Source organism: Leucoraja erinacea, chromosome 34 (genome assembly GCF_028641065.1).
Source record: "Leucoraja erinacea ecotype New England chromosome 34, Leri_hhj_1, whole genome shotgun sequence".
NCBI classification, from domain to species: Eukaryota; Metazoa; Chordata; class Chondrichthyes; order Rajiformes; family Rajidae; genus Leucoraja; species Leucoraja erinaceus.
In genome coordinates, this window is record NC_073410.1 from 2049909 (window position 1) to 2070072 (window position 20164).

At 42.7% G+C, this 20164-nt stretch overlaps 1 protein-coding gene across 1 annotated transcript in view; it reads right to left on the reverse strand.

Annotated features, from left to right (window-relative positions):
* Positions 1 to 697: 697 nt before the first annotated feature.
* Positions 698 to 20164, reverse strand: part of polr3a (polymerase (RNA) III (DNA directed) polypeptide A) — a 38211-nt gene continuing 18744 nt past the window's right edge. The window contains exons 17-30 of the mRNA XM_055661625.1: positions 19728 to 19846; positions 19128 to 19265; positions 17918 to 18088; positions 17290 to 17403; positions 13835 to 13921; positions 13550 to 13632; positions 9813 to 9983; positions 8620 to 8713; positions 7030 to 7122; positions 5691 to 5855; positions 4374 to 4538; positions 3614 to 3745; positions 1981 to 2113; positions 698 to 1864 (exon numbers count right to left, since the gene is read on the reverse strand). Coding sequence (XP_055517600.1) covers positions 1713 to 1864; positions 1981 to 2113; positions 3614 to 3745; positions 4374 to 4538; positions 5691 to 5855; positions 7030 to 7122; positions 8620 to 8713; positions 9813 to 9983; positions 13550 to 13632; positions 13835 to 13921; positions 17290 to 17403; positions 17918 to 18088; positions 19128 to 19265; positions 19728 to 19846 — 1817 coding nt within the window. The 3' untranslated portion in view covers positions 698 to 1712. The remainder of the gene's footprint in view (positions 1865 to 1980; positions 2114 to 3613; positions 3746 to 4373; positions 4539 to 5690; positions 5856 to 7029; positions 7123 to 8619; positions 8714 to 9812; positions 9984 to 13549; positions 13633 to 13834; positions 13922 to 17289; positions 17404 to 17917; positions 18089 to 19127; positions 19266 to 19727; positions 19847 to 20164) is intronic.

Here is a 20164-nt window from a genome sequence, read left to right on the forward strand (position 1 = left end):
TGAGTTACTCCAGCACTTTATGTTTTACTCAAGATCCCAACACCTGCAGTTCCTTGTACTTCTTCTTACCCCATCACTTTTAATTGGTACTTTTGATGACTCTGGCAAAGACTAATGTTGTTATGAGCAAGATGGCCTGAAGACCAGATCCTACCCAGACGTTGAGGAATATACCTGTGGGGTGTACACGTCAGATGGACAGTGGCCACGTTGGTGGACTATCAAGCCAAGACTGAGTGTGGGGACGGACAGAAGTTACGAGCTTCTCCCACACCGTGAAAACTCCAGATGAACACAAAAAGCTGGAGTAGACTCAGAGGCTCAGACAGCATCTCTGGAGAAAAGGAATAGGTGACGTTTCGGGTCGAGACCATTCTTCTGACTCAACAATACTGCCCAGATCTTTGGGGAATGCTCAAATGGGACACAGGTGCAGTCCCTTGTCCCAAGTTGGGTTGAACCGATCCATGATGTGGGAGGTTGGGACAAGACAGACACATTCCATGTGGGGGGTTGTACAACTAGTATACAGTCTTATTTCTATCAAAAATTACCACAGAGAGTTATTAATGTTTAAATGATATGGATGTATTCATATCATCACCGCAACTCTTCAAAATGTCCAAATGTAGCCAAACCAAAATTACATTGATGCACCAAGTTACCACCTGAAATGATCCCAGAAACATTGGATAAATTCGTAGCTTTATTAATCTTGTTCGATTACTTCTGCATAAATCAGGTCAGCGTGATAACCCAGTCACATCTTGCAATCTTGCCCAATCACAGATGCTGCCAGGTTAAAGATGAAGATGGACACAAAATGCTGCAGATCAGGCTGGAGAAAAAGAAAAGGTGACATTTGGGGTTAAGAGTCAGGGGAGAGGGATGATGAGGTACAAAGAACAAATGAACGCCTGACTTATGTACAGCCCGTACACTAGACCAGTGCTTCTTAAACTGCTGAATGGTTCACCCAAGGTTAAATGAAAAATTTGGGGTTAATTCATGTTTTTTTTGCTCATGTGACAAAATTAATTAAATATAAAATTATACACAAGGGAGAATAAGATGAAAATTTCCAAAAACCATAAGAAAATGTAATCGAGGATGAATGAATGTTGTGATAGACTCAAGGGTGAATGGCACTGAAATAGTTTAAGAAGCACTGCTCAAGACCCAGCTTTTGGATTTGTGGCTGCCACAGGCATCTCCAGCCAGGTGGGAACTGGGTTCATCTGTGTAGTTCAACTCCACACCCTGGTGTAACTACAAATCGCCCTTGGTTAACCTGTGTTTTCACGTAAATATACTGCTGGGTGGCAGCAATTCCAATTTGGGTGAGTTCATTCTCAGGAACAGAATCCTGTCGAACCTTGGGAACCAAATAAACATCTCAAATCAGTCATGGGTTATTTCCAAGCTTCATAAAATCTCAATATCTTGAGCTTATGAATACATGAACTTACTAAACCCATATGCTCGCAACAAAATCCATAATCTTGCCACTGAAATTAATCTCATTTTAGCAGCCACTCAACGATTATATCCTTGTACCGACTCTCTAGAGCAGCAATTCTTTCGCATGGTCTGCAGATCGGTGTAGATGGTTTCCAGGAGTTTGGTCTGCATTTTTACAGGAATCCCAATCTCAGCTGCAGGTTTTGAAACACGTTGCAGAATGCCGTCACCATGGTTCCAGGCACTTCTTGCTACGTAACCAGTGAGATATGGAACTCATTATTGTCAAATATCAGCGGTCTCTTGGGTGGGTCTGGGTCCTTGTCAGCTTTGTGGAGCAGTTTGAACAGTCCCGTTCCTATGTTCATCATTGGGATTCCCATGATAATGCATTCTGACACACCTTCGGAAACAAAAGGAAGAGCAGTGTGGTTAGGAGGAGCAGGGGAGGATGAAAGCTGATGACTAAACACCATGACCAAAGCGTTTGTTAATTAAAATAATCCATGTCTTACTTACCACAAACGGAGTCTTTCTGTCCAAAGTAGGCTGCATCAAACAAGTGATCTGCAGTTTTCTCAAATGATGCCAACATGAGAACACTCTCTTTCATTTTCGCTAAGCCGAATCGTGTTATTCCCAACACTTCTCCCTGCAGAGTTAAGGAGGCTGCAATTATACGTGCATCAACTTCAATGATATACAACCAATTCCTTGTTTATTTATTCTCACATGTACCGAGGTACAGTGAAAAGCTTTTGTTGCGTGCTAACCAGTCAGTCAGCAGAAAGACAATACATGATTACTTTTTTCACACAGAGAGTGGTGAATCTCTGGAACTCTCTGCCACAGAGGGTAGTCGAGGCCAGTTCATTGGCTATATTTAAGAGGGAGTTAGATGTGGCCCTTGCGGCTAAGGGGATCAGAGGGTATGGAGAGAAGGCAGGTACGGGATACTGAATTGGATGATCAGCCATGATCATATTGAATGGCGGTGCAGGCTCGAAGGGCCAAATGGCCTACTCCTGCACCTAATTTCTATGTTACAATCGAGCTATTCACAGTGTACAGATACATGATAAGGGAATAACACTAAGTGCAATATAAAGCCATGAAAGTCCGATCAAAGATAGTCCAAGGGTCTCCAATGAGGTAGATAGTAGTTAGATGTTAGAAATTACAAATGTGTCAACTGAAAATATCTTGGAAGAATTTTGGAAAACAAGGCATACTATTTCAGGTGAGAATCAAATGGCAGGAAGGGCATTTCATTAATTCAAAATTAAATGAATAAATTTGAAAATCCATTAATTTTAGAGACAGAAATTTCACACACAAATTGTATGAGGAACATTTATGTAAATATAATTTTAAGACCAAATTGGAGGAATACTAAAGGGACATGGCCTCCTCAAACTTTATTCCACCAATATGCTGCTTGAAGCCCAGGGGTATCTATCTGCTTGTTGCATCTCCAACAAGTAAATGTTGCTCAACCCACTGAGTCTTCCTAGTTGAAGGCTTTCCCTTGCTCAGCAGTGCTTTTGACACATTGAGGACATTCATCAGACAAATTAGGAACTGAAGCCAGATCACGTGGAACATAGAAACATAGACAATAGGTGCAGGAGTAGGTCATTCGGCCCTTTGAGCCATTATTGTCATGGCTGATCATCCAAAATCAGTACCCCTTTCCTACTTTCTCCCCATATCCCTTGATTCCGTTCGCCCCAAGAGATAAATCTAACTCTCTCTTGAAAACATCCTGTGAATTGGCCTCCACTGCCTTCTGTGGCAGAGAATTCTACAGATTCACAACTCTCTGGGTGAAATCTGTCTTAAATGACCTACCCCTTATTCTTAAACTGTGACCCCTGGTTCTGGACTCCCCCCAACATCGGAAACATTTTTCCTGCATCTAGCCTGTCCAATCCCCTAAGAATTTTATATGTTTCTCTCATCCTTCTAAGTTTCTGTGAATATAAGCCCAGTCGACCCATTCTTTCACCGTATGTCAATCCCTCCATCCCAGGAAATAACCTGGTGAACCTACGCTGCACTCCCTCAATAGCAAGAATGCCCTTCCTCAAATAAGGGGAGCCTAATCTAATTCTCGTCTCTTTCTGCAAATGCTTCTTGTTCTGGTATTCACCTTGTAAGTCATCAGGTCCGAGAGAAGCATGACATGCCTCCTGTCAATGCTCATCCCGTGATTTTTCATGGTGTACTGGATCTCGTGGATGATGGTGGATCGAGCAGCTTCGATACCCAAGGTTTTCTCTACCTGTGAACCATTACAAAATACAAACTCACAAACAAAACCATCGACACTTCTAACCAAAAGATTTACAAGCTGGGACACCCCGACAAGGCCAACATTACAAAAATAGAATGTGCAAACTGCTCACAGTTAGCGCCTAATGTCGGGATCGAACCCGGATCTCTGGCGCTGTGAGGCAGCAGCTCTACCAGCAGTGCCAATACTGAAGATAAACCTTCTGAAAAAGCAGGACACTCAGATTTATACTGAGTGGGACAAACTTCTCACTCTCAATTCCCAATCAGGATGTGTAGGAAGGAACTGCAGATGCTGGTTTAAGCCGAAGAGACACAAAAAAGTTGGAGTAACTCAGCGGGACAGGCAGCATCTCTGGGGAGAAGCAATGGGTGACGTTTTGGGTTGAGACCTGAGAGTCTGAAGCAGGGTCTCGACCCGAAACGTCACCCATTACTTCTCTCCGGAGATGCTGGAGTTACTCCAGCTTTTTGTGTCTACAATCGTTCAGGTTTAAGGGATGCGGAACTGGAGAGAAGTTGCCACAGTTAGACAGCACCCCAAAAGCACCTGCAGATGGCAATGCCACACACAGGGTACCGTACAGAGACAAGCAGTGCAGATAGATGTACATTACCTCTGAGGTGTTGTTCGATGTGCTTTCAATCCCTTTGACTCCATGAGTTGCCATGACTGCGCGCAAGTTATCACCTTCCACCAGTAACTTGTACTTCTCTTTTCCACACTGCTCATCAATATGAATAACTGCCCTGGAGACCTCAGGGATGCCCTGGACAACAATCTGAAACATTGGCAAGATGGACCTTCTTAAATGGTGAATCACACACTAAGGCGAAGGCAAGGCACAGACACAATTTTAAATAGCCATGAACTATATTCTAAGCATGAAATAACACTCAATAATGTAACGATTTTAGGAATTTAGGAACTTGGAATAAGGAATTTAGAGTTGGATTTAGTCAATGTGAGCAGAGCTAGTTTACAGTATTTAACCCAGCACATGATACAGGAAAAGCACTTTGATTCCAAGCAGAGGATGGTTCTGATTAGTTTAGTTTAGAGGTATAGCACAGAACCAGGCCCTTTGGCCCACTGAGTCCATGCCGACCTGCAATCACTGATGCACCAGTTCTATCCTACACACCAGCGTCAATTGGCATCGACCAAATAACCCCACAAACCTGCACGTCTATGAAATGTGGTTGGAAACCACATGGGAGAAAACCCGCACTGTTACAGGGAGAACGTGCAAACTCCACACAGACAGCACCCATAGATCTCTAACACTCTGCTTGCAAGTTTGCAGAAATGGTTGATTCTGAAGGGGGGCGCTGTGAAGGAAGAGAGTGAAGCTAATGTGCAGGACCAATGAGAAAGAAAGGGGGAATAGGAATAAATGTATTACTCAACAAAGAGGGACATGGGCTGGATGGCCCCAATGTCCTCCCATAATCATTCCATGTCATCTTTTAGTTTAGTTTAGAGATTCAGCATGGAAACAGGCCCTTCAGCCCACCAAGTACGTGCTGACCATCAATAGTTCCTACACTCTAGGGACAATTAACAGAAGCCAATTAACCTACAAACCTACACATCTTTGGACTGTGGGAGGAGACCATGATCCCGGAGAAAACACACCCAGGTCACAGGGAGAAGGTACAAACTCCGGATAAACGTCCCTCTCCTTCACCATCTGACACCAAATTCTGTTTACTCCAAAAGCAGGACACACCAATTTGTAAATCTTACAAATTTGGTGCTTTCCCCCCCATTAATTTTATTAAGTTATATAAAAGGTGATGAGAGGTGCACGCTAACAGCTAGCAGATGCATTATTGCTGCACATGCCAACATGCTTGTTGTGCATTCTGAACCCATTTCACCTCCGCTGGGCTCTGAGGTAGGCCTGGCTCAGCCTTTCCATCTACCTTACCTTCGGCAGCTCTTCTTTGAGATACTGAAGCACGTAGTACATTGAACTCTTGCTGTTCTCTCGAGGTGTGACACACACCACTGCCTCGCCATGGACCGCAATGTCGCCTGGTTTCACTCGCAGCTTCGACGTGCAGATGGAATAGCGCACGGTTTCTGCATTCACCTTGAAATCAAGAGCAAGTTGAAAATTACTTTGGTCTCAAACCATTCTTGCAGAGTGTAACTCTTGAGTTCAGCTGAAGCAGCTTGCCCCCAAGAAAGAATGACGAGTTTAGTTTAGAGATACAGTGCGGAAACAGGCCCTTCAGCCCACCGAGTCCGCGCCGACTAGCGATCCCCGCACACGAACACTATCCTGCACACTCTAGGGACAATTTGCTATTTTACTGAAGCCAATTAACCTACATACCTGAAGAAGGGTTTCGGCCCGAAACGTTGCCTATTTCCTTCACTCCATAGATGCTGCTGCACCCGCTGAGTTTCTCCAGCTTTTTTGTGTAACCTTCGATTCTCCAGCATCTGCAGTTCCCTCTTAAACACTAACCTACATACCTGTTAGTCTTTGGAGTATCGGAGGAAACCGGAGGAAACTCACGCAGGTCACGGGGGAGCGTACAAACTCCGTACGCACCGTAGTCAGAATCAAACCCAGGTCTCTGGTGCTGAAAGGCAACAAATGTACCGCTGCGCCACCGTGCCGCCCAGTTCAAGGTGACTTGTGTGTGGAGACACAAGAGATTGCAGATGCTGCAATTTTGAGAAAAAGGCTAAGTGGTGGAGGAACCCAGTGGCCGAGGCAGCATTTGGATTGGCGATGTTCAGTTTGATGTGTCTCGGGCCGCATGGATGCTTGATAAATTAAGGATATGAATATGTTTTGCTTATTGTGTAGTAATGTGGTACTTTTCATGGAGTTTTTTAACCTCTGGCTCAGGCAGCAAATGACAGGTTAATGACCCTTTGGGGCGGTAGAGCTGCTGCCCTCACAGCGCCGGAGACCCGGGTTCGATCCTGACCATGGCTGCTACCTGTACGGAAATTGGACGCTCTCCCCGTGACCATGTGGGTTTCATCTGTGGGCTCCAGTTTCCTCCCACACTCCAAAGACATGCAGGGTTGTAGGTTAATTTGGCTTCAGTAAAAATTGTAAATTGTTCCTAGTGTGTAGGATAGTGCTAGTGTATGGGAATCGCTGGTCGGTGTGGATTTCTGTGCGCACTGCATCTCTAAACTAAACTAAGACCTGAACCGCGAGCACGTTCTCCTTCTCCACAGGCTCTGCCTGACTCGGGTATTTCCACCATTTGCTTTTTGTTTTTACTTTGTTCATTATTTACCTCCAGTCTCAGTAATCGGATTCTCTCCAGGGAGAGCTTGATGAGAATGAAGCAGTCATCTGGCAGGAAAACCTCCTCAATGTACTCCGAGATCTGAAAATTCACAACAACGACATTTAAATGGCTTGCTCCTTGTTACATATTTCATTCCAAACTCAGCATAAGTGTTATAGTTCCAGCAGGACACAGTTTTTCAATTTAAAAAAAACCAGCAGGACCCTTTATTATGTTGTGTATCATGTTGCAGGTACAGTGGAGTTTATCTCCCTCTGCAGGTATCCGAACAATCTAACTGTGTCCCTTTTATAAGATACTAATTCATATATCGCTGTGTATCAGGCAATAACCCTTCCGATGACATTTTTAATGGTCAATGAACAGCCATTTCCTTCAAGGCAAATTAAGATGTGCGGGTCTGTAAGCTAATAGGCCACTAAAATTGCCCACTGTGTATAGGGGGTGGCTGCAAAAATGGGATTACAGAACTAGTGTGAATGGGTGATCGATGGTTTCGGTGGGCCGAAGGTCCTGTTTCCAAGTTGAATCTGTAAACTAAACTAAAAAAGAATGTTGTAAATAATGGCCTTACCAGTGAAACCAAGGTTTAGTAAATGAATAGAATTAAGTAGTATTTAAACAAGAGATGCATAAAGCATTTATCAAGATTTGTCATGGTTAGCACTGTTTCATCAATCACAGGTCAAATGTCTGAAGAAGGGTCTCGACCCGAAACGTCACCCATTCCTTCCTGTCCCGCTGAGTTACTCCAGCATTTTGTGTCTATCTACAGATCCCATGAATGTTGTTTGTAAGTGAAGATGAGGGAACAATCACTTTGTCCTGTGCAAATATCAAAGTGCGGGCAAAACTCAGCATCTGTGAGGGGGGACTGTACCAATGACGTATTCGGGTCGGGACCCTTCATTAGACTGATCAATTTGTCCTGCTACTAGGTCTGTTGACTTGACAAATAGTCCCACTGGTCGGGTATTGTTAAGCCCCTGTTCCACGATGCGAGTTTACCCAAGAGCTCTCCCGAGTTTAAAAAAAAATCAAACTCGTGGTAAGTTCATCACGAGTATTTTTTTACTCTTGGACATTTTTCAGTGTTGAAAAAACTTCACAAGTTACTGCGTTTCCCGAGTACCTGCCGTTAGCATTACGAGCCGCTACTAGACATCCACGAGCTCCTACGCACCCGATATGTACAGTCTCCGAGTTCGAATCAAGGGAAAACTCGGGAGAACTCTTGAATTACCTCGTACAGTGGGACAGGGCCTTAAGGAAAATGGAACCATGAGATAAAATGGCTGGACTTACTCTGGATTTTGAGATTCTCTGTTGCTTGTGAAGGAAATCACTCTAATGAGGATTAAGGGGTTTGTTTGAATGTATAGAACATTCCTGGTTTACAGCAGTCAGATGACTTTCAGGTGCAATGCAGAGACATCTCCCAGTTTGGGAAGGTGTCACTGAAATGCTTCTTCCATTTGAAAACATTAGACTGCTGCACACTGGAGCCAGAACGCAGGGGTCCTTTGCGATTTAATCTTGACATTGTCTATAATACAACACACAAAGGTCACCTACTTCCCCGAGCAAAGTCTTTTCAATTCTTCCTTTCACCAGGCGGGCAAAGTCAGCATCGTCATCTTGAACAAGATGTGCAGTGATGATCGGGGTGCTGCAAGCAAAGTGGAACAATGACTGGTTAATTGCTGCCCCTGCTGCTGTCTCGAAGAAAGAATTAGAAAAACAATTGTCGATGAGCTTGAAGCAGTTGTCACAGAAATGGATGGCACAGGCAGCAAATCATTCACCCTAAAGAGTTTCAAGAAGGAACTGCAGATACTGGAAAACCGAAGGTACACAAAAATGCTGCAGAAACTCAGCGAGAAACTCTATGGAGCGAAGGAAATGCTGCTGCACCCGCTGAGTTTCTCCAGCATTTGTGTGTACATTTAGCCTAAAGAGTTCAGTACAGGGTAGTTTATTGTCATGCGTACCGGTACAGCGAAAAGCTTTTGTTGCCTGCTATCCAGTCAGTTCGCGCAGGTGCAGTTGATGCAGCTGCAGGGTCCCAGTACAGCAAACCCAATAGTTCTCTTCCCTCAAACAAAGCAGGACCCAGCATGGGGGAACGCTGAGAGAATAAAAGGGGACCCGGAGTGCGAGACTCGCTGGGAACAAACGGTGGACCTTTGTGGACTTTATGGAACACTTTGCAACATTGTCAGCACCCTCTATGTGGTGACTCTTTGCATACTTGAGCATGCAAAATAAAGATTCACACTGAGGCATCTCACATGTGACAGTAAAGTCCAATGGGGCATTTCGGTTGACATGCACAGGTTGGGCTGAAGGGCCTCATTCTGTACCGTATGACTTCATGACTCATTTTCTAAATTTGGTTATAATGAGTATTAATATCCAGTGGATGTTAATATTACATTTTTTTAATTCTTGCATTCAAAATTAGAACTCTAGATTACATGAGTAGGAAGGAACTGTCGATGCTGGATGACATTGAATATAGATACAAGATGCTGGAGTAACTCAGCGGGACTGGCAGCATCTCTGGAGAGAAGGAATTGGTGCTGTTTTGGGTTGAGACCCTTCTTTAGTTGAAGAAGGGTCTTGACCCAAAACGTCACCCATTCCAGCTCTCTAGAGGTGCTGCCAGTCCCGCTGAGTTACTCCAGCATTTTGTGTCTAACTACAGATTACAACTTGATCCAATAAATAAATAACAGGGAGAGAAACATAGCTGTAATTGAATTTACCTGATAGATTTTGATGCGTTGATGATTTCTTTTATTCTGGGGACGCCCAGTGTAATGTTCATGGAAGCTACACCAGCAAAGTGGAAGGTCTTCAGTGTCATCTGTGTGCCGGGCTCTCCAATACTCTGTGCACACAAGGCACCAACAGCAGAACCGGGCTCCATCTGGGCTCTATAGGACAGAAATATGCAGAAGATCAGGAAAACTCACACTTCCTCCATCCATCCATCCATCCATCCATCCATCCATCTATCTCACACCTCCAGATTCAGAGGCAGTTTCGTCCCAGCTGTTATCAGGCAAGTGAATCTTCCTACCACAATCAGAGCACAGTCCTGACCTACTATCTACCTTATGGGTCACCTTCTGACTGTCATTGACTTTACTGACTTTGGCTTCCACCAAATGTTATTCCCTTATTATATATCAATACACTCGATTTCAATCGTGTATTTTCTTTCCGTTGGTAGACAAAAGTGCTGGAGAAACTCAGCGGGTGCGGTAGCATCTATGGAGGGAAGGAAATAGGCAACGTTTCGGACCGAAACCCTTGTCTTTCCGCTGACGGGTTAGCAGACCAAAGGGTAAGAACCTCCCTACATCCAGCCTGCTGACATTTCCTGGCATTTCTCTGGGTTCATCTCACTGGTTTTTTTCATCCAAGTAGAATGATCCAGGATCCAATCAGAATTAAATGTAACTGTTGCAGGTTTTCTGAGGACAAACTGTTACGATAAGTTTACACTGATCTCACATCTCATAAGTGATAGGAGCAGAATTAGGCCCAGAGGCCCATCAAGTCTACTCCGCCATTCAATCATGGCTGATCTGTCTCTTTTTCTTAACCTCATTCTCCTGCCTTCTCCCCGACACCAGAACATCTGGTCTCATGAGTCATTTCAGATCTAAATCACAAACTGTTTGAAGAAGTAGTCACACATTTGTACGCTTCTAATGATCCTCATCAAATTATTCCTTTCAAATGGAATTGTAATCGACTTTTGAAATGACAGCGGAAGCTGATCCCACCAACTCTTCAATGCAGGACCTTGATCTTGTACGTCAGAACTTTGTGAATTAAAGAGTTCCTTCTTGTTCTCGAGGTTATTTTTGGACTTCTTTGCTCTAGATCCACATCAGTGGAGCAACATTTCACAGTTTCGAATGCTTATTAAATCTTTCTTTCATCTGCTCTGCTCGAGAATATCCCTCGCCTTTTCATATTAAGTTTTTAATCTCTACAGTGATCTATTGTGAAAGCTGCAATTAAATCTGTATCCACCTCCCCAGCAGACAATTAATTGCTGTCATTTCTGTGTAATAGAATTCAACACAATTAAAAACAAAGGTGGTTTTCTAAAGGCTGTTGCAACATCATAGATTTGTAGGCAATGTTTGTGCATTGTGCATGTGTAGATTCAAGATGAAGGGGAAAAGATTTAATAGGAATCTGAGGGGTAATTTTTTCATACAAGGGGTGGTGGGTGCATGGAACAAGCTGCCAGATGAGCTAGTTGAGGCTGGGACTATCCCAACTTTTCAGAAACAGTTAGACAGATATATGGATAAGACAGGTTTGGAGAGATATGGTCCAAGCGCAGGCAGGTGGGACTAATGTAGCTGGGACATGTTGGTCGATGTGAGCAAGTTGGGCCGAAGGGCCTGTTTCCACACTGTATCACTCTAATTATACATGGACCCTCTGCTGGTGTTTGGCTTAACTTGTATTTATCCCTGAGAATGCCAGGATGCCAACTGTCTATCACAGCCGACAACCTTACTGTGATTGATCCATTCCAAGATCCAGCTGGTAAAACATCATAGGACACAAATAATTTCCATGCAACACAAGCTCGCCACTAGACAGATTAATTTAATTTAGGCTTTAGAGATACAGCGCAGAAACCAGCCCTTTGTCCCACCAAGGCCACACTGACCAGTGATCACACTGCACACTAGCTCTATCCTACACACACTAGGGACAATTTACAATTTTACAGAAGCCAATTAACCAACAAACCTGTACATCTTTGGAGTGTGGGAGGAAACCGGAGATCCTGGAGAAAACCCACGTGGTCCCAGGGAGAACGTACAAACTCCATACAGACAGCACCCATAGTCAGGATCAAACCCGGGTTTCTGGCGCTGTAAGGTAGCAGCTCTACTGCTGGGCCATTGTGCCACCTTAAAGTTGACACGATTTTTCCAGAACTATATATAATTCTGAGCATATATTAAAGCTTACAATAGAATGTCTTGTGCTGAAACCTCACCATAGCTTTTGGTTCTAAATTAAGTCCCACCTTGGATGGCGGTCATATACCAAGGGAGTGCCACATTGTTTGAGATGTCATATGTCATATTTTGGATGACTCATTAAACCAAGACCTCATCCGTTCTTTCATGCAGGTATTGAAGAATCCCAGGACACTATGTGACTATTTGAGGAGAGCAAACACCGGCCTTCGACAACCCGCAGCCAACACCCAATTCCCAGCCTGCGTTTATTCAATCATTAATATCCATGTCATCTTTCCAGTCACCTCCATTCATTTAAAATCTCTAGGTGTACTGTTCCCTACATCACACTTGCAAAGTAGTTGATTGCTCTAAAGAACACTGGGCCTGTGACCATGAACACTGTGACCATGAAGGGGAAATGCAAGTGATTTTTCGACCTCTTTCTCAATTCCAAGCTTACTCATTAGCCAAGGGTGAATCTTAACACATTTTAATAAGAATGCTGACAAATAAAGTCCACTTGACAACAACTTGGATGTTCACTTGGATGATCAGCCATGATCATATTGAATGGCGGTGCAGGCTCGAAGGGCCGAATGGCCTACTCCTGCACCTATTTTCTATGTTTCTATGTCTAACATAGCATTAATGTGAGAGCCAAAATTTAAAGGAGATATGCTCAGTAAGGTTTTTCCCCACAGAGAGTGGTAGGTGTGTGGAGACTGCTGACAGGGATGGTGGTGTAGGCAGATATGATAGTTTCATTTAAGAGTCATTTTGGTGGGTAGACACAAAATGCTGGAGTAACTCAGCGGGACATGCAGCATCTCTGGATAGAATGAATGGGTGGCGTTTCTGGTCAAGACCCTTCTTCAGACCCAAAATGTCTCGACCCGAAACATCACCCATTCCTTCTCTCCAGAGATGCTGCCTGTCCCGCTGAGTTACTCCAGCATTTTGTATCTACCTTTGATTTAAACCAGCACCTGCAGTTCTTTCCCAAACATCTAGTTAATTCAAACCTACTTTGCCTCGAGCAAAACCTTGAGTGGGAAGAAATCAATTCTATGTAAATGCTGCGTGAATCAAGCTTCCATACTATTGCATCGTAAATTTCAAGCAAAAATTATAGTTTTATCGTTGATTGCATTTAAATTTCCAAATTCCCCAACTCTGACCACAATAGAAAAGTAAAAATGGTCAGCACTGCATACACAATGAACTCCTTCTGGGGAATGACTACGTTAAGCCAGGAAATATCCTATGCAGTGGGATGAAAAGCAAAGCCACATTGCATTAATAAAATGTGCTTCAGCATAAATACCATGGCCCCAGATTAAACACCGAGATGTTCTCCAAATTAAAAAAAATCTAAATGTCATTATGATTCTACACAAAGAATATCCTGAAAACAATATTGCTGGAATGAAACAATTTTGATATGGAATGTTAAAAATTGTTGACACATGTCTAAAATGGAACGTCAGATATCTCACCTCATGTATTTGTCTCTGCAGGTTTCTAGAAATTTATTTATTTGAGTAGGCGTTATTCGGTCCAATTGATACAGAACTCGAGGCTGAAGGAATAATGAGAGATTAGCACCAAAGGCTTTTGATTTTGAAAGCAATCCCTAAGGATCTAAAGTAAATATATTTTATGCAAGTTTATTAATGTTGTAAACATAATTCACATTAGTATTCACATTCAATAAATAACTACATCAAAATTCATCACATCTTATCAAAAATACACTCTACACACGTCAGAGAATGCATTACCTCGGTAGTTCCACTGTCATTAATCCCGTACTTATCTCTGGTTTTCTTGATCTTATCTGAAAATTCCTTGATAAAATTTCTGATTGCCTAAAGAAAGCAATGTAGGAAGCAGAATAAAGTCAATTTAGAATTTGTTACAAGAAATCAAATTATTTATGATTGATATAACGACGAATAACCTAATCAATTCCTCACTGATTATTTTACAGATCTATAATGTAGTTTGATATTTATCGGATGCTTGTGTCAAAATGTTATTTATTTCAAAGAGATCTCAAGATCGGATTAAAGTAAGGCTAGTCCTGGAAATTCAAACTTGTCATTAAGAAAAATATTCAAATTGAGAGCAAAGAATGGAATACGCTGCAATGCTAGTTCACAATTCTAATTAAAAGGCAGTTCACGTACAATAGATGCATCACAATTAATCATCCAAGCCTGGTGTCACAACTAGGTTATTTCAAAGCACCATGCCAAGTAAAGCATTCGAGATTTCATGCACTTGCAAACACCTGAAGACTCTCAGATATTATTTATTTCAACACTAATAATGAAAAGCTTGGATAGAGTGGATGTGGAGAGGATGTTTCCACCACTCGGAGAGTCTAGGACAAGAGGTCACAGCCTCAGAATTAAAGGACATTCCTTTAGGGAGGAGATGAGGAGGAATTTATTTAGTAAGAGGGTGGTGAATCTGTGGAATTCTTTGTCACAGAAAGCTGCGGAGGTAAAGTGAATGGATAGTTCTAAGGCAGAGATAGATAGATTCTTGATTAGTATTGGTGTCAGGGGTTATGGGGAGAAGGCAGGAAGATGGACTTAGGAGGGAGAGATAGATCAGCCATGATGAAATGGCGGAATAGATTTGATGTGCCAAATGACCTAATTCTGCTCCCATCACTTATGAACACACTCATCTGAGGTAGATAGTATTTAAGAAGGAACTGCAGATGCTGGAAAATCGAAGGTAGACAAAAGTGCTGAAGAAACTCAGTGGGTGCAGCAGCATCGATGGAGCGAAGGAAATAGGCAACGTTTCGGGCCAAAACCCTTCTTCAGACTGATGTAGGGTGGGGGGGGGGGGGGCGGATGAAATCCTTAAGGAAATAGGCAACGTTTCGGGCCGAAACCCTTACGGGTTTCGTCCCGAAACATTGCCTATTTCCTTCGCTCCATAGATGCTGCTGCACCCGCTGAGTTTCTCCAGCACTGTTGTCTACCTGAGGTAGATAGTAGTACAGGACTGCTCTCTGGTTGCGGTAGGATGATTCAGTTGCCTGATAACAGCTGGGAAGGAACTGTCCCTGAATCTGGTGTGCCCTTTCACACTTCTATACCTTTTTGTCTGATGGCAGAGGGGAGAAGAGGGAGTGGCCAGGGTGCGACATGCCCTTGATGATGCTGCTGGCCTTGCCCAGGCAGCGTGAGGTGTAGATGGAATCAATGGGTGAAAGTGTAACTGCACCACAGAAAGAGAGCAGAAATCATTGACAAATGTTTTCAGCGCTGATAACAATCTAGGAAAGGGCTGGCAATTACTGCCTGGTGACATGCGTTGTTAACAGATTGGGGAATAAGAGACAAGGTGTGAAGAGAATGTAGTCTGATTGCTGGGATGTGTCAAGTGATGTTCATCTTACCACCATTTGGCGATATATTGCACAAAACGTAATTCCTTTATCGTGTATCTCTACACTTTAAATGGCTCGATTGTAATCAAGTATTGTCTTTCTGCTGGTCGACAAAAATGCTGGAGAAACTCAGCGGGTGAGGCAGCAGCTGTGGAGCGAAGGAAATAGGCGACGTTTCGGGTCGAAACCCTTCTTCAGACCTTTGTCCTTCCGCTGACTGGATAGTATGCAACAAAAGCTTTTCATTGTACCTAACCATAAACTGAAGTCTGAAGGGTCTCGACTCGAAACGTCACCCATTCCTTCTCTCCAGAGATGCTGCCTGTCCCGCTGAGTTACTCCAGCATTTTGTGTTTACCTTTGATTTAAACCAGCATCTGCAGTTCTTTCCTACACACTGACAATAAACTAAACTGAAATTCACTGGAGCCACGGTTGAGGTTTTGACCTCCAAACACACTGTTTATCCTTCGCTCCATAGATGCTGCTGCACCCGCTGAGTTTCTCCAGCATTTTTGTGTACCTACACTGTTTATCAAGCTGTGTTGGTGCTCTGAAGGCCAAGATGAATGTCACCCAAGTCCGCCTTTGCTAAACAGTTAGTTCAGTTTTAGTTTAGTTTATTGTACCGAGGTACAGAGAAAGGCTCTTGTTGTGTGCTGACCAGTCAGTAGAAAGACAATACGTGATTACAATCGGTGGCTTCGGAACATGGGAAAGCGTTCAATTCCCGGGATGGCGGGACTGTCCTATGCTGAGAGAATGAAATGGCTAGGCTTGTATACTCTGGAGTTTAGAAGGATGAGAGGGTACCTTATTGAAACTAATAATATAAGATTATTAAAGGTTTAGACACGCTAGAGGCAGGAAACATGTTCCCGATGTTGGAGGAGTACAGAACCAGGGGCCACAGTTTAAGAATAAGGGGTAAGCCATTTAGAACGGAGACGAGGAAACACTTTTTCTCACAGAGAGTTGTGAGTCTGTGGAATTCTCTGCCTCAGAGGGCGGTGGAGGCCAGTTCTCTGGATACTTTCAAGAGAGAGCTAGATAGGGCTCTTAAAGATAGCAGAGTCAGGGGATATGGGGAGAAGGCAGGAACGTGGTACTGATTGGGGATGATCAGCACATTGCATGGCGATGCTGGCTCGAAGGGCCGAATGGCCTACTCGTGCACCTATTGTCTATTGTCACATACTACAGGTCCTCATCATGGTCCTTTACAGTTGGTAGGTGCGCTGTACAGCAGGAGCTTTTTGCTAGGAACAACTGTGCTTTGTGGAAGTTAAGTGAGTGATTCAAAGCGTTTAACAGCTGTAAGCTTTTTGTTTTTCGATTTAAAGTGCTGTCAAATATGGAAGAGTTCAATTCTTCAAAATTTCCTTTTGTATTAATATTAAAATATTAAAAACAGTTAAAAATCTCAACCTTCAAGTTGAGCCTGCTAGGACATTTTAAGGTTCAGCACAGCAGTGAAACAACTGTGCCAATACATGAATAGACATACATATAAACATGCTGATATGGGGATTACAAGGTGTGAATTTGCAAATGTTTTAATTAATTTTTGGCCAGATACAGTAAACAATTAGCAGCAAAACCAATAATGGAGGCTTTTACAACAGTTCTTCTCGGGGAAAAAAACCACCCAAGACACACAATCATAACCATTACCTCAAAGAATTTCTCATAACTGATCCCAGTTAGAGCCTTTAGAAATCGGATAGATTAGACAGTATGGAAAATGGAAGCAACAGGAGATAGAAGTTTCATTTCCATCAAAAATAAAATATGCTTGATGTGAGAATAAGTATTTTTGCTCACCTGCAGATATTCATTTTGACAGCACATGAACTCACTTCTCTTCATAATTGCCTCGGAAGTCAGTATCACTTCATTCTTACTCAGGGGCGGTTCATTGGGGGATGGATAGATGGCCTAGGAGTGAAGGAAAGCAAACGATATCAAACGATATCAGCAACCATTAGTTGACATGAAGATGGGTGTAGTCAATCTTGAGAGAACAAGGGTGGCACGGTGGTGCAGCGGTAGAGTTGCTGCCTTACAGCCAGACCCAGGTTCCATCCCGCTACGGGTGCTGTCTGTACCAAGTTTGTACGTTCTCCCCGTGACCTGCGTGGGTTTTCTCCGGGTGCTCAGTTTCCCCTCACACTCGAAAGACGTACAAGTTTGTAGGTTAACTGGAATTCTGTAAATGGTAAATTGTCCCTAATGTGCAGGGTAATGCTAGTGTAAGTAAGTAAGTACGTTTATTGGCAAAGTATTCACATACAAGGAATTTGCCTTGGTGCTCCGCCCAAGGAAAATGCTAGTTTATGGGGATTGCTGGTCGGCGCAGACTCAGTGGGTCGAAGGACCCGTTTACGCATTGTATCTGTAAACTAAACAAAGTAAAGAACGTGTCACAGAGTTATCAAAAGACTCTCCTTACCCTAATGTTATCCAGAACGCGTTTAAACTCCAGTGGCTCATCCTTGCCTTCCATAGCTGCGGGATCCAAGCCATCTCCACCGTAGATAAACTGGATAATGTCACCTGTCGAGCTGCGAACCGTGAGATCATACTGCGTGCAAAGATCCTCTAAAGATTTTACCAGACGCCTCTAGAAAGAAGCAAAACATGAGGAAAAATATGGTTCAAATTGTACAAACCGCTAAATAAAATAATTCTTAATATTCTACTGTTCTCAGAAAACATCGAGGAAGAAGATTGAATTTTATTGCCTTCCATCACAGTGAGGAGTGTAGAATCCACATGTTTATGTTAACTTTTATGTGGTTTGAGTTACCATACAGCCGTACCAAGTGAAAAAGCAACAAGTCGCTTTTTGTTGCTTTTTCACTTGGTACGGCTGTATGGTAACTCAAATTTCACTGTCCCATTGACTTGGCCTCCACAACCTTTTGCGGAAGTGAATTCAATTTGTATTACCCAATCTGTTATAATGCTAGGTAGACACAAAATGCTGGAGTAACTCAGTGGAACAAGCAGCGTCACTGGAGAGAAACAAATGGTGACCATTTTTTTTTTTTTTTTATATTTTTTTTATTAGAAGTACAGTCATATGGCACCAAAGTGCCTAATGTATATTTTCATAATACATTTTATGTACAACTTCTTTTTTTTTTGTTACATTGAAAAAAGATGAGAAGAAAAATAAGTTAGATAGTAAAGGATAGAAAGATGTGAAATATATAGTGTGTGAAGAAAGAAAACGAGTAAATGAAGAAAGTTGAGAGAGAAAATAGTGAAAAGAAAATAAAATAAAAAAGAAAAGGAGATCATTATTTATAATCTTGACCAACCCTCATCCAGTCCTGAAACAGTTGGTGACCATTTTTAAGAAGAAACATCACCCATTCCTTCTCTCCAGAGATGCTCCCTGTCCCGCTGAGTTACTCCAGCATTTTGTGTCTATCTTCGGTTTAAACTAGCCTCTGCAGTTCTTTCCTACACATAATGCTGGGTATATTTTTGTTTTAAATATATGGGTGGGTTGCAAAAGGATGAAAAGGACAAAGAGAAACACAGGGCGAGGTCAAGTCTTTCATGGGGGCAAGAGTGGTGAAGTAATCTGGTGAACACGGTCTATTTCCATGCTGTATTTCTAAACTGAAAGATATATGAAACGCTACTGTTACCTGCATGTACCCGGTTTCTGCCGTTTTGACTGCTGTATCGACCAAGCCCTCGCGACCAGCCATCGTGTGGAAGATGAATTCCGTAGGAGTTAAACCGGAATAGAAACTGTTTGCAACAAAACCCTTAGCTGCCGGAAGCTGCCACAAAGAAACAATTGTGAATATCATCAAAAGTTGTACAATTTGCAGAAGGTATAAAATTATTAGTAACAAATCTAAAGCCATATCATGATCACAGCTGTATAAATATTGGATTCAATATCCATTGGATGTGGAGAGGATGTTTCCACTAATGGGAGAGTCGAGGACCAGAAGTCATAAACTCAGAATAAAGGGGCATTCCTTAGGAAGAAGTTGAAGAGGAATATCTTCAGTCAGATGGTGGCGGATCTGTGGAATTCATTGCCACAGTCGGCTGTGGAGGGCAAGTCAATGGATATATTAAATGCAGGGATTGATAATTCTTGATTAATACAGGTGTCAGGGGTTATGGGGAGAAGACAGGGGATTGGAGTTGAGGGGGAGAGATAGATCAGCCACGATTAGACTTGTAGCCGGATGGCCTAATTCTGCTCCTATCAATTATGAAACTAAGCTCACCTTGGAATGCTTTTCAAAGTGAGGAAGAGATCTGTTCTCAAAGCCATCAGGAACTCGGGATCCACTAATAGCTTGCTGTCCCACGCAGGCAATCATCTGGGAGATGTTGATGAAGGAGCCTATTAAGGAAGCGTTCATTATATCACAGTTAAAATATTATGACAGATTGAAGGGGAAAAAAGGCAGTATTTAACCCTATAGGTTTGAAACTGCAGTTTAAATAGAACCCTAAAAATATACATAGCTGTCTAGGTACAGTGAGTGAACACAATACTCTAAATGTGGCCTTTTATATAACTACAACATGACCTCCCAACTTCTATACTCAATACTCTGACTGATGAAGGCATGCGGACAAGTTCATAAGACACAGGAGTAGAGTAAATAAAAAGGAAAATGTTACATTCACAGCTAAAATATTCAGGATTTTCTTTAAA